Below are 15825 nucleotides of genomic sequence, written 5' to 3'. Positions count from 1 at the left end.
TTATTTTTTCCTTTACAGAGTCTATATTCTCGGATAAGAAAAACTTTTTTAAATTAATTTTAATTCAAGAACTATTAAAGATGATGACGGTTACAAAGCAGCCATGCGATATTTTTTGTACTTGGAACTTGCGAAACAATACAGAACATTAAACACGTTAATTACGAAATAAATGAGAAATAGACGAAAAATATTGTCCCAGTTAATTAAAGCTGATGTGTTGATTCCAGAGAGAGACTGTTTTCTCTGCTCTAAATATTCGGACATCATTTCAGAATTCCATTTCTCCAAAAGGCCAATTTCACGCAAAAGATTAACCCTAAAAAAGCAAAAAAGACCAAAAGTAGTAATTTTAAGTAATTTAATCTCTATGGAACAACATTTTAATTCAAGATCATTTAATTTAAAAAAACGTTCTTGATTTATCAAATATTAAAATAAAACGATATTAAAAGGGGTAGAAACTTAATCTAAAAATATCCTCACATATTTTAATCGTACTTAGTACAAATCTCCCCTACCATCTTTTAAACGTGGTGGAAAAACGGGGATTATCGTTGATTCATCAAACTTCACTTTAAACTGTGTAAAGAATTAAACACAAATACAATTTTATAAATTAAAGTTCAGAAAACCACCTTTGGATAAGGGACTAAAAAACAGATACTTAACACTGATATAAATATAACTAAATCTTCAATAACTCTTATTTAACAGCTGAATGAAAAACTAAACCTTGTAAAATAAACATTAGGTTAAAAAATTACATTTCATAATATCTTCGCCTATGATAATTAACCATCTACATAGATAATTAAGTGCCTTATTAATTATATTTTGTGCGGCACACTAAGCAAACACACCCTCCTGTAGACCATTTTGCAAACGTGAAATACTATATGGCATTGGTGTTTTATTTTAAACCAGAAAAACCCGTGCAGACCACTTGTATTTGAATATCTTTATGTGTACGGTAACCGAAACCAACACGTGTATACCACGAGTATTTGTGCACAAATTTTGTTACGCGTACGGTAACTGTAACGAATATTTTTCCATACGTTACCCTTCTTTTAAATTTTGTTAGGGAAACAATTATTTTACGTCCCTCGGCATCCCCATATAGTCGCGTTGGATAGTTTGTAGGAATAAGAAGTAGTTAGCGAAAGGCCAAAAGACGGATGCAACGTGGTTCCATTGTTACTATTCTGCTAAAAGGAATCTCTATAGATGCCCGAAATTGCCCTCCTGTCAATCCAGGCTCTGATTTATAGTTTTACGATCGTCTTTAGAATCGACGGTGAATAGCGTATAGTGTGCATGCCACGTGTATTTATTATTGAACTCGAACCTTTGCCAGATTTTCTCGACCAATGCTTACAATTATAGTAGTGCGCCTCGATATTATTGTTTGGTGTAATTGTCACCGAATGTGTGCGCGTCTTGTGATCTCAAGAAAGTGAAACACATGTGAAACACATGGGGGCTTGAAATAAAGCCCTACGTTGAAATTTGTTGATTGGTCAAATCATAGTGTCCCACCACGTGACAGCCCGTCATAGTAATTCGATTGGGTAACGAAAAAATCAGGTTGGACCCAAAAAGTCACGTGGTTAATACAACAAAACTGGGAGACAAGAAGAAAAGAAGAGAGAAGAGGAACCGTATCTCCGGACCGAAAGTGAAGGATGATCTTAAAACACCGCTCCGCATGACCTTAATAAAAGGAACATAGTTTTCGCGCTGGTCGCAAACTATGAATGTCTCCAGCCAATTGAGCAGTTATCGCCGGACCATGGTTTTCCTCTGCCCATCACCACAACGACTTCTCGTTGACGATAGTAGTAGCCTCATCGTATCTCCAACGTCTCAAGCCTTCAACTCGTCTCTTCAACTCTACGAACTCTCTCCTCGCATCTATATTTTTCATTTTATTTTCAAGTCTCGAGACCCACAATAATCAAGAATAGTGATGAGTACTTTTTATATGGCGCAATAAGTGTACATAGTATACCGCGTATTTTTAGTAGTCTGGCATTGGTCGAGTGCATGCTCCATGTAGTTATTTTGGGGGTCATGTAAATTAATATAGTAGTATTTTATTTGTTAGCGGTATTGTTTGGTTTTTAGTTAGTAGTTCAATTCGATATGTTTGTCTAATAGTAAATTTAGTAGTTGATCATTAAATCAGAATCTGGGTATGACAAAAACGTGTCCTTATTTAATAATTCATTAGCGTCCTTACTAACTATTTTAATCTAGTAGCATAGTAGTAGTATATGTCAACGCTAGGCACCTATAGGCCTATATTAGTAGTAGAAAAGCGTTACATAACCGAAACCAAAACGTGTAGGCCACGAGTATTTGTGCGCGAATTTCGTTACGTGTGTTGCGAAAAAGCTTAAACGCAAAATGGGGGGAGAGCAATTAGATAAAGTACACTAAAGTCACTCGCCGACTGAAAAACGAGAGACTCTTAAGGGGTGATCAAGAATTGAAATGATGAACACGTTAAGTTAATTCAAACCAAAACCATTTTATTTTCAAAACCGCTAACTACCGAACAAAGGCGCACAAAAAATAAAGGTAGCTAAAGAATTTTTAACCGCCGCTCTTCTTTCTTTCAAAATTACAACTGCCTCTTCAACGGCCAGAAAAACGAGGCCAATTTTTCCACAAAAACCCGGATCTTGGGCAGCGAGGCTACTCCCCACTCCCATTGGTCAAGACCCATTCAAAATTTCCCCAAACATTCCAAACTCGTGACGTCGGAAGGGATTAGGACCCCAACAATATGGCAGTAAGTGCCAAAAATACAAATTATAACAATGAAATGAAACTCGAAAAATATAAAACTAAATAAATACAATTACAAGAATAAAATACACAAGTTAATAAATTTACACAAATCACAATTATACACTTAATAACAATTTTAAACGTACACAATTAGACACATGTTAATTATTTTATATACAAAAAAATGGGGCATGAATTTAATTTTTAACAGACTCCCGCCCTTGACCAGAATGGTCAAGAAAAATAAGAAAATTAAATATTAATACTCTATATGGTATAACATTTGCACAGGCCGTCTAATCTTAGTGCCATTTGGTAATCTTACAATGCACGATCTAATTCCTTTACCAAACTCATCCACTATACCATATCTCCACATTAGGCGAGGAAGCTTAGGCTCCTCAATTAAAACAAAATCACCAATTTTTAATTCTTTCGTAGGTTTACATTTTTTAACATTGTGCGCGGAAGGCAGTTCCAACATATAATTACTCTTCCACTTTGTCCAAAATTGATCCAACAAACTTTGACGGTGTTTTAACCGAATTTTTAATTGTTCCTCTTTGGGATTTAACCGTTCATTTTTCCCGAAAACCTGAGAAGGTAGTACGGTCAACCTCTGACCGACTAAGAAATGGGCGGGGGTTAAAGGTATTGGCTCCTTGGCGTCCCCGTAAACAAAAGTGAGTGGGCGAGAATTAATGGTCGCTTCAATTTCGGTTAGTACCGTTTGAATTTCTTCAAAATTTAATCTAGATTTCCCAAGCACATTTCTGAGAGCTACCTTAACAGAGCGAACGAGTCGCTCCCAAAACCCACCCCACCAGGCGGCGCGATCGGCGATGTACCTCCACGAAATTTTGTGAACACCGAAAAAATTTATTACTTCCGGACTCCTGATATTTTCAAACAATTTGGCAAGATCGGCGTCCGCTCTTTTGAAAGTCATCGCGTTATCGCTGTACATAACCCGAATAATTCCGCGCCGCGAAATGAAACGCCTGAAGGCGAGTAGAAATTTTTCCGTCGATAAATCCGACACCAGTTCTAAGTGTACCGCGCGCGTTACCGCGCACGTGAAAAGCGCCACGTAACATTTGTCCATGTCCTTTGAATAGAGAGGACCCGCGAAATCCGTTCCAGTCACTTCAAATGGTGGCCCCGGAGTAGTCCTTGTTGCCGGTAGGGGCGCCATGACGACGCTGGAAGGCTTGGCCTTGAACTTCTTGCATACGGGACAAACGTGTATGACCCCTTTAATCAGCTGTCTGGCCCGGGGAATCCAATAACTTTCCCTTATTTCGACCAATGTGCTATTTACTCCGCCGTGCATCAACCGCTCGTGATGATGCTTGACCAGGAGCTCGGAGAAGCGATGAGTTGGCGCCAAAATACGAGGATGCTTCTCCGCGTAGGTGAAATTGTCTCCCGTCAAGCGGCCTCCTACGCGCATAATTCCTTTCTCGTCAAGCTGCGGCTGGAGAGTTAGAAGTGACGACTCTCTCGGAACCATTTTCTGATTCGTCAAATTAGCCATTTCACCCGCGTACGATTGTTCTTGGACGACTCGAACCCAGTATTCCTCCGCCTCGATCATCTCTTCCGCTTCTATGGGCGACAGTGGTTCTTTCGATCGTTTCCCCGTGATAATTTTTACAAATCGCCTTATCCAAACCGTGATTCTCAGAACCACTTTTAACTCGCTGTACCTGGCCAGTTCCAGTACTGGACCAATAGAATTTTGAATGACGCAAACGGCTTGGATCGCATCCCTGTAGGCCGCCCTCAGCTCTATTTCCGCTAGTTTGGTATCCACTCTGCCGCTCTGAATTCCCGAAGTGAGTTCTCCGCCGCTTACGAACCAATCTGGTCCGAACCACCAAAGTTGACTTTTAGATAACTCCACTAAGGACTTTCCTCTAGTCGGCAAGTCCGCCGGGTTAGTTTTTCCTTCGCAATGTCTCCAATTTAGAGGATCCGTTAGTTGATGAATTTCTTTTACGCGATTCGCGACGAATGGTAAAAATTCTTTCGGTGGTCCTCTGATCCACCTCAGTACTATCGTCGAATCCGTGTAAAACCGTATGTGTTCTAATTTCTCGGAAAATGTTGGTATTAGCGCGTTTGCGAGACGAGATCCAATAAGGGCGCCCATCAATTCCAGCCGAGGCAGGGTTAATTTCTTTTCCAGTGGCGCGACTCGGCCCTTCGAGGCGATGAGGGTGGTACGAACTCTCCCGCTGGGCTCCCGGTACCGAACGTAGGCGACCGCTCCGTAGCCTTTTTCGCTCGCGTCAACGAATACGTGTAGCTCCGGGGCTACTTCTTTACGTTTTCCTTCAAAAATGTGGCGCTGAATCTTAATTAGTTGAAGATTTTGGAGGTCCTCGCACCAATTGTTGTATCTTTCGGACAATTCCGGTGGCAGTTCGTCATCCCACGCGATGGCCCGTTTCTGTTTTAGATCCCCTTCGCTCTTCTCCGTCCAAAGTTCTTGGAAAATAAATTTAGCCTTCATGACGAAAGGCGTCAGGAACCCCAGAGGGTCGAATACTCGCGCTACCGCTTTCAGGACCCATCTTTTATTATTCTTCCGATCAACCAGAAATGCCGTAAGCGCGCTGTGATCAAAGTGCAAAACGTCATTATTTTCGTTCCACGAGAGGCCCAGCACTTTGCCTGAACTTTCTTGGGGGTCCTTGTTATTCTCTTTCTTAACGCCAAGCCGTTCTAGTAAGTCCGCGGAGTTGCTCCTCCATTTCCGTAGCGTCATACCAGCTTCCGAAAAAATTGTCCCGGCTTCGCTTGACAGTTTATAGGCATTCTCGACGTTATCCGAACCAGATAAAAAATCGTCCATGTATAATTCGTTGAGAATCGCTTCGCTCGTGGTAGGATACTTCTCCTTATAGCCCTGGACGTGATGCCTGATGGTGGCTGAAAGTAGAAAGGGGCTCGCATTCACCCCGAAGGGCACTCTTTTTAGCCGATAGATCTCGAGCTTTTGTTTATCTTCATCCGCTTCCAATCCAATCCATAAAAATCGGAGCGCGTCCCGATCTTCCGGCGCGATGCTTATTTGATGGAAAGCCTTCTCGACGTCGGCTATCACCGCAATTTTCTTCTCCCGAAATCTGACCAAGATTGTGAACATATTCGGTAGGAGGTTTGGTCCCGATTTCACGCAGTCATTTAACGAAAGCGTTCCTTTCGCAAAACTGGTCGGGTCGTAAACGATCCGGAGCTTGGTTGTAAGGCTTCCCTCCCGTAGTACCGCTCTGTGTGGAAGGTAATACGCTGGCCTCCCCGCTGGAGGTACCAATTCGTTGTCTGGGACCTTTTCCACGATTCCGGATTTGATCTGCTCCGCCATGACTCCATTGTAATTTTCAAATACGCTCGGGTTCGCCTTCAGTTTCGTGAGTAGATTCCGCGTCCGACGACCGGCTACTTCGAAGTTGTCACCCAATTTTTCTACGTTGTCTCTACAAGGAAGAGCTACCTGATATCTGCCATCTTTAAAGGCGATTGATTTCTCGAAGGCCAGCATTGTTTGTTCATTTTCTTCCGATTGATTAGTTGATTTGTCGACGATACCGAGGGCGTCTAACTCCCAGAACGATCGTAGTTGAGAGGAGAGTTGACCTTCGTCGATACCGACCCGCATTACCGTTACGCAATTGACTCCGATAGAAGGCGCTGTAGAGTTAGTCGGACCGTTGATTGTCCATCCGAAGAGGGAATTTGACGCGACGAGACCCGGTCCTAATCTTTCCGTCTCTTGGTCGTTGATGATGTACCAGAGGTAATCCGTGCCGATTAAAATTTCGATGGGAGCGTCTTCTTGAACTCCGAAAGCCGATTCGTCCGCATCCGCGAGTTGTAGACCGCGCTTGGCCATTTCTTCGATGACGTCTGGTGGCGGCGAATTGAATATCGCGTTACAGATGTTTCGCGCTTCCAACGCGACGATAGAAAACCGCTTTTCAGGATGACGGGGGTTGCTCAAATTTACCCGCACGATTTTTCGCCTGTACCGAATGGGCGATCCGCCTTCGAACCGATGCACGTCCACGGTCTCTTCGCCGAGGACCTCGAGATTGAGCTTTCGCGACAGACTCTCGCTGATGAAACTAACTTGACTACCGCTGTCAAAAAACACGCGCCACTTTAATTTTTCTCCTCGCGTGTCGGTGACTAACACTCGCGCTGTTTGTAGTAGTACCATTTTCTTGGGACGTTCGACGCACGCGCTTGTTACGGCCGCTCCCCCCGTGGGGTTGGCCGGCTGTCTCACGAACGATTCGGGTTGTTTAGGAGCACTATTTTCGTTGCTGACGCATACCGCCTGGTGGTGTTTTAACCCGCAAAATCTACATCTACGCCATTTTTGATGGCAACTAGCCGCCATATGACCACCTTTTAAACATATAAAACATAACCGCTTGTTTAAAATAACTTCCCTACGTTCCGTAACACTTTTCTCGCACAGGTGTGGGGGATGATCCGCGCTGTCACAAAAAGGGCAATTTCTGACATTAGGAATTTTATGAGTGACCCCTACACTTAAAGACGCTGCCGTTGGCAGCCCGCTCCTGTTATTATTATTATATCTCGCTGGTTTAGAACCATAGTTACTACTTTGATAATTTGGTCTATCCCGGACAATTTTAGATTGAGGTTCGGTTCTTTTAAGGGAGCGCGCTCTTTCCATACACGTAATTTCTGTTTGTACATAATTCAATAAATCTCTGTATTCCCATTCTGATCGCTTATGAACCTGACTTCTGCCAAAAGCTAATACAATGTCTTCGGGTAGTAACCCGCCGATAATATGCACTAAAAAACTACCGTAACTATCAACATTTACATCCAACGCCTCTAGGCTTCGTACCTCTACCTCGCAAGAATCATACAAATCTTTTAAAGCCTGAATGTCATTTGAGTTCGTAACTGGTTTTAATTGAATGAGATTGTTCTTATGTTTACCAATAATAAGTTCCGGTCTCCCGAATCTATCCTGAATAAGCTCGATTGCCGCGTCATAATTGTTTTCCGTGGTTGCTAACCCCGCTATGGCCCTAGCGGCCTTCCCTTCTAAATAACTTCTAAGAAAAACAAACTTATCTAATTTTTCAATTTCCTTTCTGGAGTGGATCGCCGTTTTGAATTGTCCCCAGAAGGCTTGCCACTTGAGGTAGTCTCCGTCGTACCGTGGTATCTCCAATTTCGGGAGGCGCACCGTAGGAACGGTCGCCGTCGCCACGCTCCTTATAGACTGGTTGTCCTCCTCGCGCCTGAGATCCGGGGGGCCTCGCTGGTACGCCGACTGATGAAACGATTGGTGCCGCTGCACGTATCGAATGGCCTGATTCCGCACGATGATAAGCCGCTCGTTGTACATCATTGTCACCTCTAATTCCGCTTCCAGTTTTTCGCCTTCCATGAATTCTTGAATTTCTTTGTCGTAGGCTAAAAGATCCTTTTCTTTCGCGTTCAAAACTCCGATCCAATCTTCTAGCGAGTTTACGTCCGGTTCCGCTAACTTCAAACTCGCCTCGACCTTGTCTAATGTTTTAGTTATCCACGTTTTTACCGAGCCCCGCTGGCTAACTAGGCGCGCTAGTTTTTTCTCTTCACTCGACATAGTTCTAACTAATATTAATACCGCTTCACAAATTAATTTAACCGCACGTTCGACTCACCACTTCGTCACTCGATCACCGTTCCCGGGTTTCGGCACCAAAAAATGTTGCGAAAAAGCTTAAACGCAAAAGGGGGGGAGAGCAATTAGATAAAGTACACTAAAGTCACTCGCCGACTGAAAAACGAGAGACTCTTAAGGGGTGATCAAGAATTGAAATGATGAACACGTTAAGTTAATTCAAACCAAAACCATTTTATTTTCAAAACCGCTAACTACCGAACAAAGGCGCACAAAAATAAAGGTAGCTAAAGAATTTTTAACCGCCGCTCTTCTTTCTTTCAAAATTACAACTGCCTCTTCAACGGCCAGAAAAACGAGGCCAATTTTTCCACAAAAACCCGGATCTTGGGCAGCGAGGCTACTCCCCACTCCCATTGGTCAAGACCCATTCAAAATTTCCCCAAACATTCCAAACTCGTGACGTCGGAAGGGATTAGGACCCCAACAATATGGCAGTAAGTGCCAAAAATACAAATTATAACAATGAAATGAAACTCGAAAAATATAAAACTAAATAAATACAATTACAAGAATAAAATACACAAGTTAATAAATTTACACAAATCACAATTATACACTTAATAACAATTTTAAACGTACACAATTAGACACATGTTAATTATTTTATATACAAAAAAATGGGGCATGAATTTAATTTTTAACAACGTGTACGGTAACCGAAACCAACACGTGTAGACTACGAGTATTTGTGCGCAAACTTCATTTGGTGTAACAAAAAAACCAGAAACACGTGTGGACCACGTGTAATATTTCTCCACACGTTTGTTCCACTATAATAACTTAGTTTCTACCAAATCTACACGTGCTATTGCTACCTGCGTAATGCAATGAAATTACGCGGAAAGGTAGAAACGTTCATACTTAAAATGAGGCAAAAAAATCTGAACCCTATAAAATTTCAGGTAATTATAAAATTTACGAAATACTCAAACCAATAGGTCTTCAAGAATAAATTTGAAAGTCGAAATTCGGACCAAATAGAACTTCGAATCAAAAGTAATTAAACTTACGAAATACTCTGACTTATAGGTCCTTCAGGAACGTTTGTATCTTTTCGCGAATATTAACTACCATTTTTGGTTTGTGAATAAATTATGTGTACAAATTTTTACTCTGAAATGCTTCTTTAAAAATAAAATATTACTCACATTTCATTAAATTTAGAGAAATCACGGGCCCCTTTTGGAAAAACCATATAAGCAAAAGAGACGTCATAGTTCTCCTTTATGTAATAAAACTCAGATGTCAGATTTTTCATCGCAATTTCCATCTGCTTAAATTTCCTTGAACAAAAAAGGATGATATTTTCTTGCTTCATTTTCGTGAAATAATCTTCTCCCATTTTAAAATATTGTGTAGAATTTCGAGCATACTCTGGAAAGTACCTCTGAAAAATCCGTTGATTGAAAATTAGTTAGCTGCTAAAAATCATTTTGTACCAGAGATTATGTACGTCACTGCGCTTATAAAGATGTGAAAGGTCAATCAAAATCATTTCGACCGGGAAAACCCAATTTTGATGTCACTTAAAATAAAACGATATTTAGCTACTCCTCATCCCTCTTGTACTCGAAGAGTAAGCTTTTTCTCCGGAAGAAAATATAATCTGCCGCATATCTCATTAGCTTAATAAAACTAACGTTATGTTACCAGAGATCGAGTTACTATCATAGAGGCTCTTAGGTCCAATGGACAAAAATTAATTTTCCATCCACAAAAACAGATTTTCATGGGAGATAGTGTCTTCATGTGGTCAGTGTGTTCATTACGCGATCTAAGAACTCACAATTATGATCTGCAAGCTCTTATTGTCGCATTAGAATCGGTAAGTACAGCTCACGCGGTCAGAAACGCTGATTATTGTGAAATGTGGTGTTATATGTCAGCCAAACATCGTCATAAGTTACACTGATATAAATAAAATTAAAAACAACTCATGTCACCAATGTAAACTTAAATTAAACTTTAGTTTTTAAATTAATTATGTAAGGTTAATTCTCAACTAAAACGAATAAAATATATGACACCTAGATGAAAATCCTATGAATTTAGCCAAGTAGGCCTAAACAATTTACCCTTCTGTTTAAGAATTAGCTTGAATTTAGCGAAGGGAATTACAATACATGTTATGGTTAAAAGTCAATATTATTCTATGTTGATCGTAGTTTATATAATTTTCAAAACATATTACTCATATATGAAGCGCTTAAGGTTGACAAAGATTATAATTATTTGTACATAATTATAAATAAATAGGCCCTGATAAAAACCTCCAAGATTGTCAAAGCCAGAGCCCGGCGATGATTTCACTCAATTCCGTTACAAAGTTGATGATTTTTTTTCGTCAGATTTGGAAGTGACGTAAATTACGTCATATCCCGTCAACAAGGTTTCAGTAAAGAAAATGCTTTTGTGGCATACTTTTTATTATTATTATTATTATTATTACTGATTTGTCCAAAAATAAATTTACATTGTTTTATCCACCTAAACCTCAGTGGGATCTTTTAACGGACAAAAATTCACATTAGATAAGCAGTGCTTGTATTTAGGGGGATAATTTACATAGATAATTCATTTTTTAATACACTTATTAATTATATTTATATTAGGGGCGTCACACTCCAAATTTCAAGTTAGATTTTAAGAAAAACTTCAATTTAGCTTTAAAATAATTTATCGACAACGCTGATTTTAACTCAATATCTAACTCATTAAATAATTTTGACCTTTGAAATATAGTACTTCTACGTACTGAAGATTAATTCGCAGTAGGAATATATACATTTTGATTTGCCGCAAAGCGGGTTTTTAATTATATTTGGCGATAGAATATGTTTGTCAACATTTTTATAGAACAGTAGAATATGAGTGATTATGTTACAAATAAGTGTTTTTTTTTTCAATTTCTTAATACATTCATGGTACGTAGAACCGGAACGACCTTGAAGGGAATATAAACTCAAGACTTTTTTAAGGTTTTTTATGTTAACAATTTAGGCGGGAAATCACTAAAAAGCGCCAAAAATATCTGAAGTCATAGGAGGGAGCGGGAAATGGTCGAAGTGTTGGTGTTCCACACCAAAAAAACCTGAGGTTATATTCCCTTTAATAAAGCTTTATACTACCTTTAAACGCTGAGCTATGATGGATCCTCGAAGAGCCATAGCGTAATACTTCCCCATTTTTATCCAATACAACAGTTCTTTAATGGTTTCAATGAGAGGTTCCTTAAACGTGACAGTACTTGTAGCAGTCAATCTCGAAGAGTATCCACATAGTAAAAGGATATGTAACACTGAAAACGCTATGCGTATAATCGTAGATGTCACGACGAAGGAGCTCTAAAAAAGATAACCTTGACGATAATAATTCGGAAAATTAATTTTTAAAACAGTAAATTCGTTTACTGAATTAAAAAGACAACTACGAACATAATGTTTAAACCTAAGCTATCTTTCCATTAACAATAACTGCCTCAAATGCAGGACCCTTTAAGTTCCTCTAATATCGTCTTGGCCCATCATGTGGGACACACTTAAAGTTGCAAATTGGTCTTTAGAGAACTTAGCGAATCAAGCTATTTTCACGCTTCTTGCCTGGCTGGCCAGTGGCGGCGCCAGGAATTTTCGCGAGGGTAGGCAAACCAAATAAATGGGCCCCCGATCCGGGACCCCCTTTTCTCAACGAAATGCTTCAATTAAATAAAGTAGTGATGTACATGACGAACAAAAAAGTTCTAACAACAGTAAAACGAGTCCAAATATAACAGAACTGGCTTTATTTACTAGGAGATATATCAAAAATTTATAATTACATTATCGACAATTGTTTCATTGTTATTTGAGTAAATTCGGGTTTAGAAAATGGGAACCAATTGCACTTTACTGCTCCGGCCGGGCTTCTCAGCTAGTTGAGTAAATTAGGGTTTAGAAAACGGGAACAAAATGCACTTTACTTTAAATATGCATATTAAATAATTTTTTTTTAATTGCAAACGTTTAATAGTGCAGAATATCATATCTTGTAATATTAACATATATTTGATTTCTTTGATTAGTTTAAGATGTAATTATTATAAAACGTTTTTGTACACAATATTTTTATTAGATAGAGAGGGGAGAGGTGGGCTGAGAAAAGAGAACGAACGCAAGCGAAAAGGGTCGAAGGTCGTGCCATGCAGCAGCTAAGTGTGTCTCTTAATACTCGCATCTCTTGACAGCGTGAGGTCAGGGGTTTCGGTCTTGCGGTCACCGGTTATTGGTCCCGTGGTCAAAAACTACGAAGGTTAGCAATCTCAAGACGCCCCTAAAACCTAACGGCAGGGGCCACAATACCACTGGCCAAATTTCGTGGGAATCGGACAATTATCTTGGGCGTGCATAGAAGGTAACAAACCAATATATATATATACAAACATCAGATTTTATTTATATAGATTTTATCTCTTGGGACAATTTTGAGACCCTTTCTAGATCAATTTGGGGCCCCTTATAGGGTGATTTTGGGGCCCTTCAAAAATTTAAGGTAGGCAGTGGCCTACCTGGCCTACCCCCTAGCGCCGCCACTGTGGCTGGCCAATTAGTCACTGAATATCTATGTTGTCTATTTATTTCTTTTCAAGGACTGTTTAAGGTAATACGAGCTTCCAAGTGCTTAATATTGGTTTGAACCTTAAGAAGTAGTATCAAATAGTCTACAATTTTAAACCTGTCAAGACATCACTTAAAAAAATATTTTAATAACCATAATAAATACTTGTACGTTCCATGACCAGAGATAAATGTAACAGGTCTCCAAAGTTTTATTTTAGTACCTTTTTGAAAATCTGGCTTGTCTCATTGCTGTCTTTTTGCCTACCCTTAAATTCAACCATTTGCAACAAAAGCCACACGAAAAAGTATACTATGAATCCAACCAGCCATACCTATAAGATTAGAAAGTCTTTAATTAAGGCATTTAACTAATATCTTTTAAGTTAAGATGCATTACCTGAGTTGAAAATGGACGGATGAAAAAGAAAACGGATCTACTTTCAGAAAACTTGGGATATTTAGTTAGGAATGACATAGAATCGTCATAGATTGGATGTGAGAAATCCACGGCCAATAACCGCTCTGGAGTTGCTCCGAGAAAGTCAATTGCGAAATTAACTTCCTTTAACCAGAAAATAAATCAAAGCTTATAGCAATTATATTAGTCAACTGACCAGTGTACATGAGTGAAGGTGGGGCCATCATTTGTAATTTAATATAATATTTTAAGGTGCTCTTTAATTTTACATATTCACATTAATTCATAAAATATTTTATTATTTTACTTGATATCAATTTCATTAGAAATTTTTGAGATCTTTTTTTTTATTATTCAAGGAATAAAGGGCTGATTGAGTCTGAGAAGACCGCGAGCCCGGCGAAACACCATCTGAGTAATCAGGGCGAGATATGTGTCGCGGCCACGCCAACGGGGGGATACGGGGGGACAGGGGTGGGGAAGTATTCCGACCACCCGTTGGGGAATTGGTAGTCGTCCTCACACGACTATCCACAAACTCTGCCTCCCGGACGCCTGGGATTACAGGAGTGAGCCACTACTCCCGGCAACTTTAGAGATCTTAAAATGTAAAATATTTAGGAAGTTTGGATTCTACAAATAGAGGTAAGTTAATTCTAAAGATACATTTGACATTACCCTCGAACGACAACATGGACTTGTATCCCGATAACACCCTTAAGCCGATTTAACTGGAAGAAGACTGGGTAGGGACCGTTGTAGAACTAATTTATTGCAACTCAATTAACAAAGTCGTAAAAAGGGCGAACAAGGTCTACATCAAAAAAATTTGGAACACAACGAAAGCGAAGTTTCAATTCGGAAAAAGACAATAATTTGTTCACAACATGTGAATTACTAAGTTGAACATCTAGATGAGAAGTTACCGGGTGATAAGTAGCAATAAATCAGTCATCTACATATTAAACGAAATAGGCCCAGTATTGGTCAAAAGAAGAATTTTAACCAAAAATGTATCGTAATTTTCACAAATATTTTATTTGCTAAAATAAAAATTTTACATGATTGGTAAAACATTTTTCATTACTTAAATTATAATTTTAACGAAGTACTTATATTAGTTAATTTTGTTAAAAGAAATCGCAAAGCAATTGGAACCAAAAGTTTAGGTTCATATTCCTCTTACCCCAAAGAAAATAATAGAGATAAGTGAGTGTGTATGCCGATAGGGGGCCCCTGCGGGCGGGGGAAACGGGGGTGAAACGGGCCCCTGTGGGGGTAAGAATTCCCCCCATTCCCCCCATTTTGCGTACATTTTCGGCGGGTCAAAAGGTTAGGTCAATAGGTTAGATGATTTACGATGTTATACCACCTCATAAAACCTAGGTGGTAACCCCCCATTGTGGGTCAATAGGTTATCTGCCCCTATTCGGCAGGCGGTGTGGACAACGATGTTATGCAAACAGCCGTTAAATAGATCCGTCATAGTGAATGTCAGCCCCCCTGTCTTGGTAGTTCAATGGGTTTTCGCCGACAAACACTTTCAAACACTTTCGGGCCCCTAAGGGTTGTAAAAGGGTACCGTAAAATAGCGGGTGGTCATCGGTAAAAGTGTTTTGGAAAAAAAAGAGCAGAGTGTATACAAATTATAAGGTTTTATTATTGCTCCCAATCGCTAGAAATTGGCTTTTTTTCCCATTCACTATAAATCGCAGCAGTTTGCCAGAATTAGTTTTATCTCTCCGAAATAATTAATGTACCCAAAATTGGACCGCCAGTTTATTATTCTTTTTAGGGGGATCTCTATGGGCGTTTAACATTACAATAAAGCTAAAAGGTCCAGTTTGGGGTACATTTGGTCCGAAATGGGGTACATAGGGGCGAAAATGGTGACTTTGGTCGTTTTTAGGGTACATTTGGTCCATTTGGGTCCATTTTTGGGTACATCGGAATTGCAATTGGAAAAACGAAGAGCCGTAATTTGTTCCACCCATCCCTAAACTCCTTAAATTTATTGCTATTATTTATTTATCGCTGGCGAACCCTAGAATATAATTAATAAGGACAAGTTATTTAAATTTAATTTAGAACTTTTGTTTACATGATTACGACTAATCCGATATGATATATAATCCGTTTAAATCGTAATTTATCTATATAATTGTAATTAATTCGACATTTTAAAGGGTTGAAACGAACTACCTTCTGCAACTTGTATAAATAATTTAATTAAAAGTTCTAACTCACGTATTTGTAGTGTCTAGCCGCAGTAAAAAAATAACCTT

General features: G+C 39.4%; 1 protein-coding gene across 1 annotated transcript; it reads right to left on the bottom strand.

The window, feature by feature from the left end:
• Positions 1–266: 266 nt before the first annotated feature.
• On the bottom strand, positions 267–8446 carry LOC149945269 (uncharacterized). Its single transcript, XM_090176472.1, has 2 exons — positions 3247–8446; positions 267–319 (listed from the first exon to the last, which is right to left on the bottom strand). The coding sequence occupies exons 1-2, from the start codon at positions 8444–8446 to the stop codon at positions 267–269; spliced, it is 5253 nt and encodes a 1750-aa protein (XP_090032598.1).
• Between the last annotated feature and the right edge of the window lie 7379 nt (positions 8447–15825).

Source organism: Leiobunum rupestre, chromosome 5, assembly GCF_980474605.1.
Source record: "Leiobunum rupestre chromosome 5, qqLeiRupe1.1.hap1, whole genome shotgun sequence".
In the NCBI taxonomy this organism is placed as follows: domain Eukaryota; kingdom Metazoa; phylum Arthropoda; class Arachnida; order Opiliones; family Sclerosomatidae; genus Leiobunum; species Leiobunum rupestre.
Note: the sequence above shows the minus strand (reverse complement) of the source record. Positions and strands in the feature narration are given on the sequence as shown.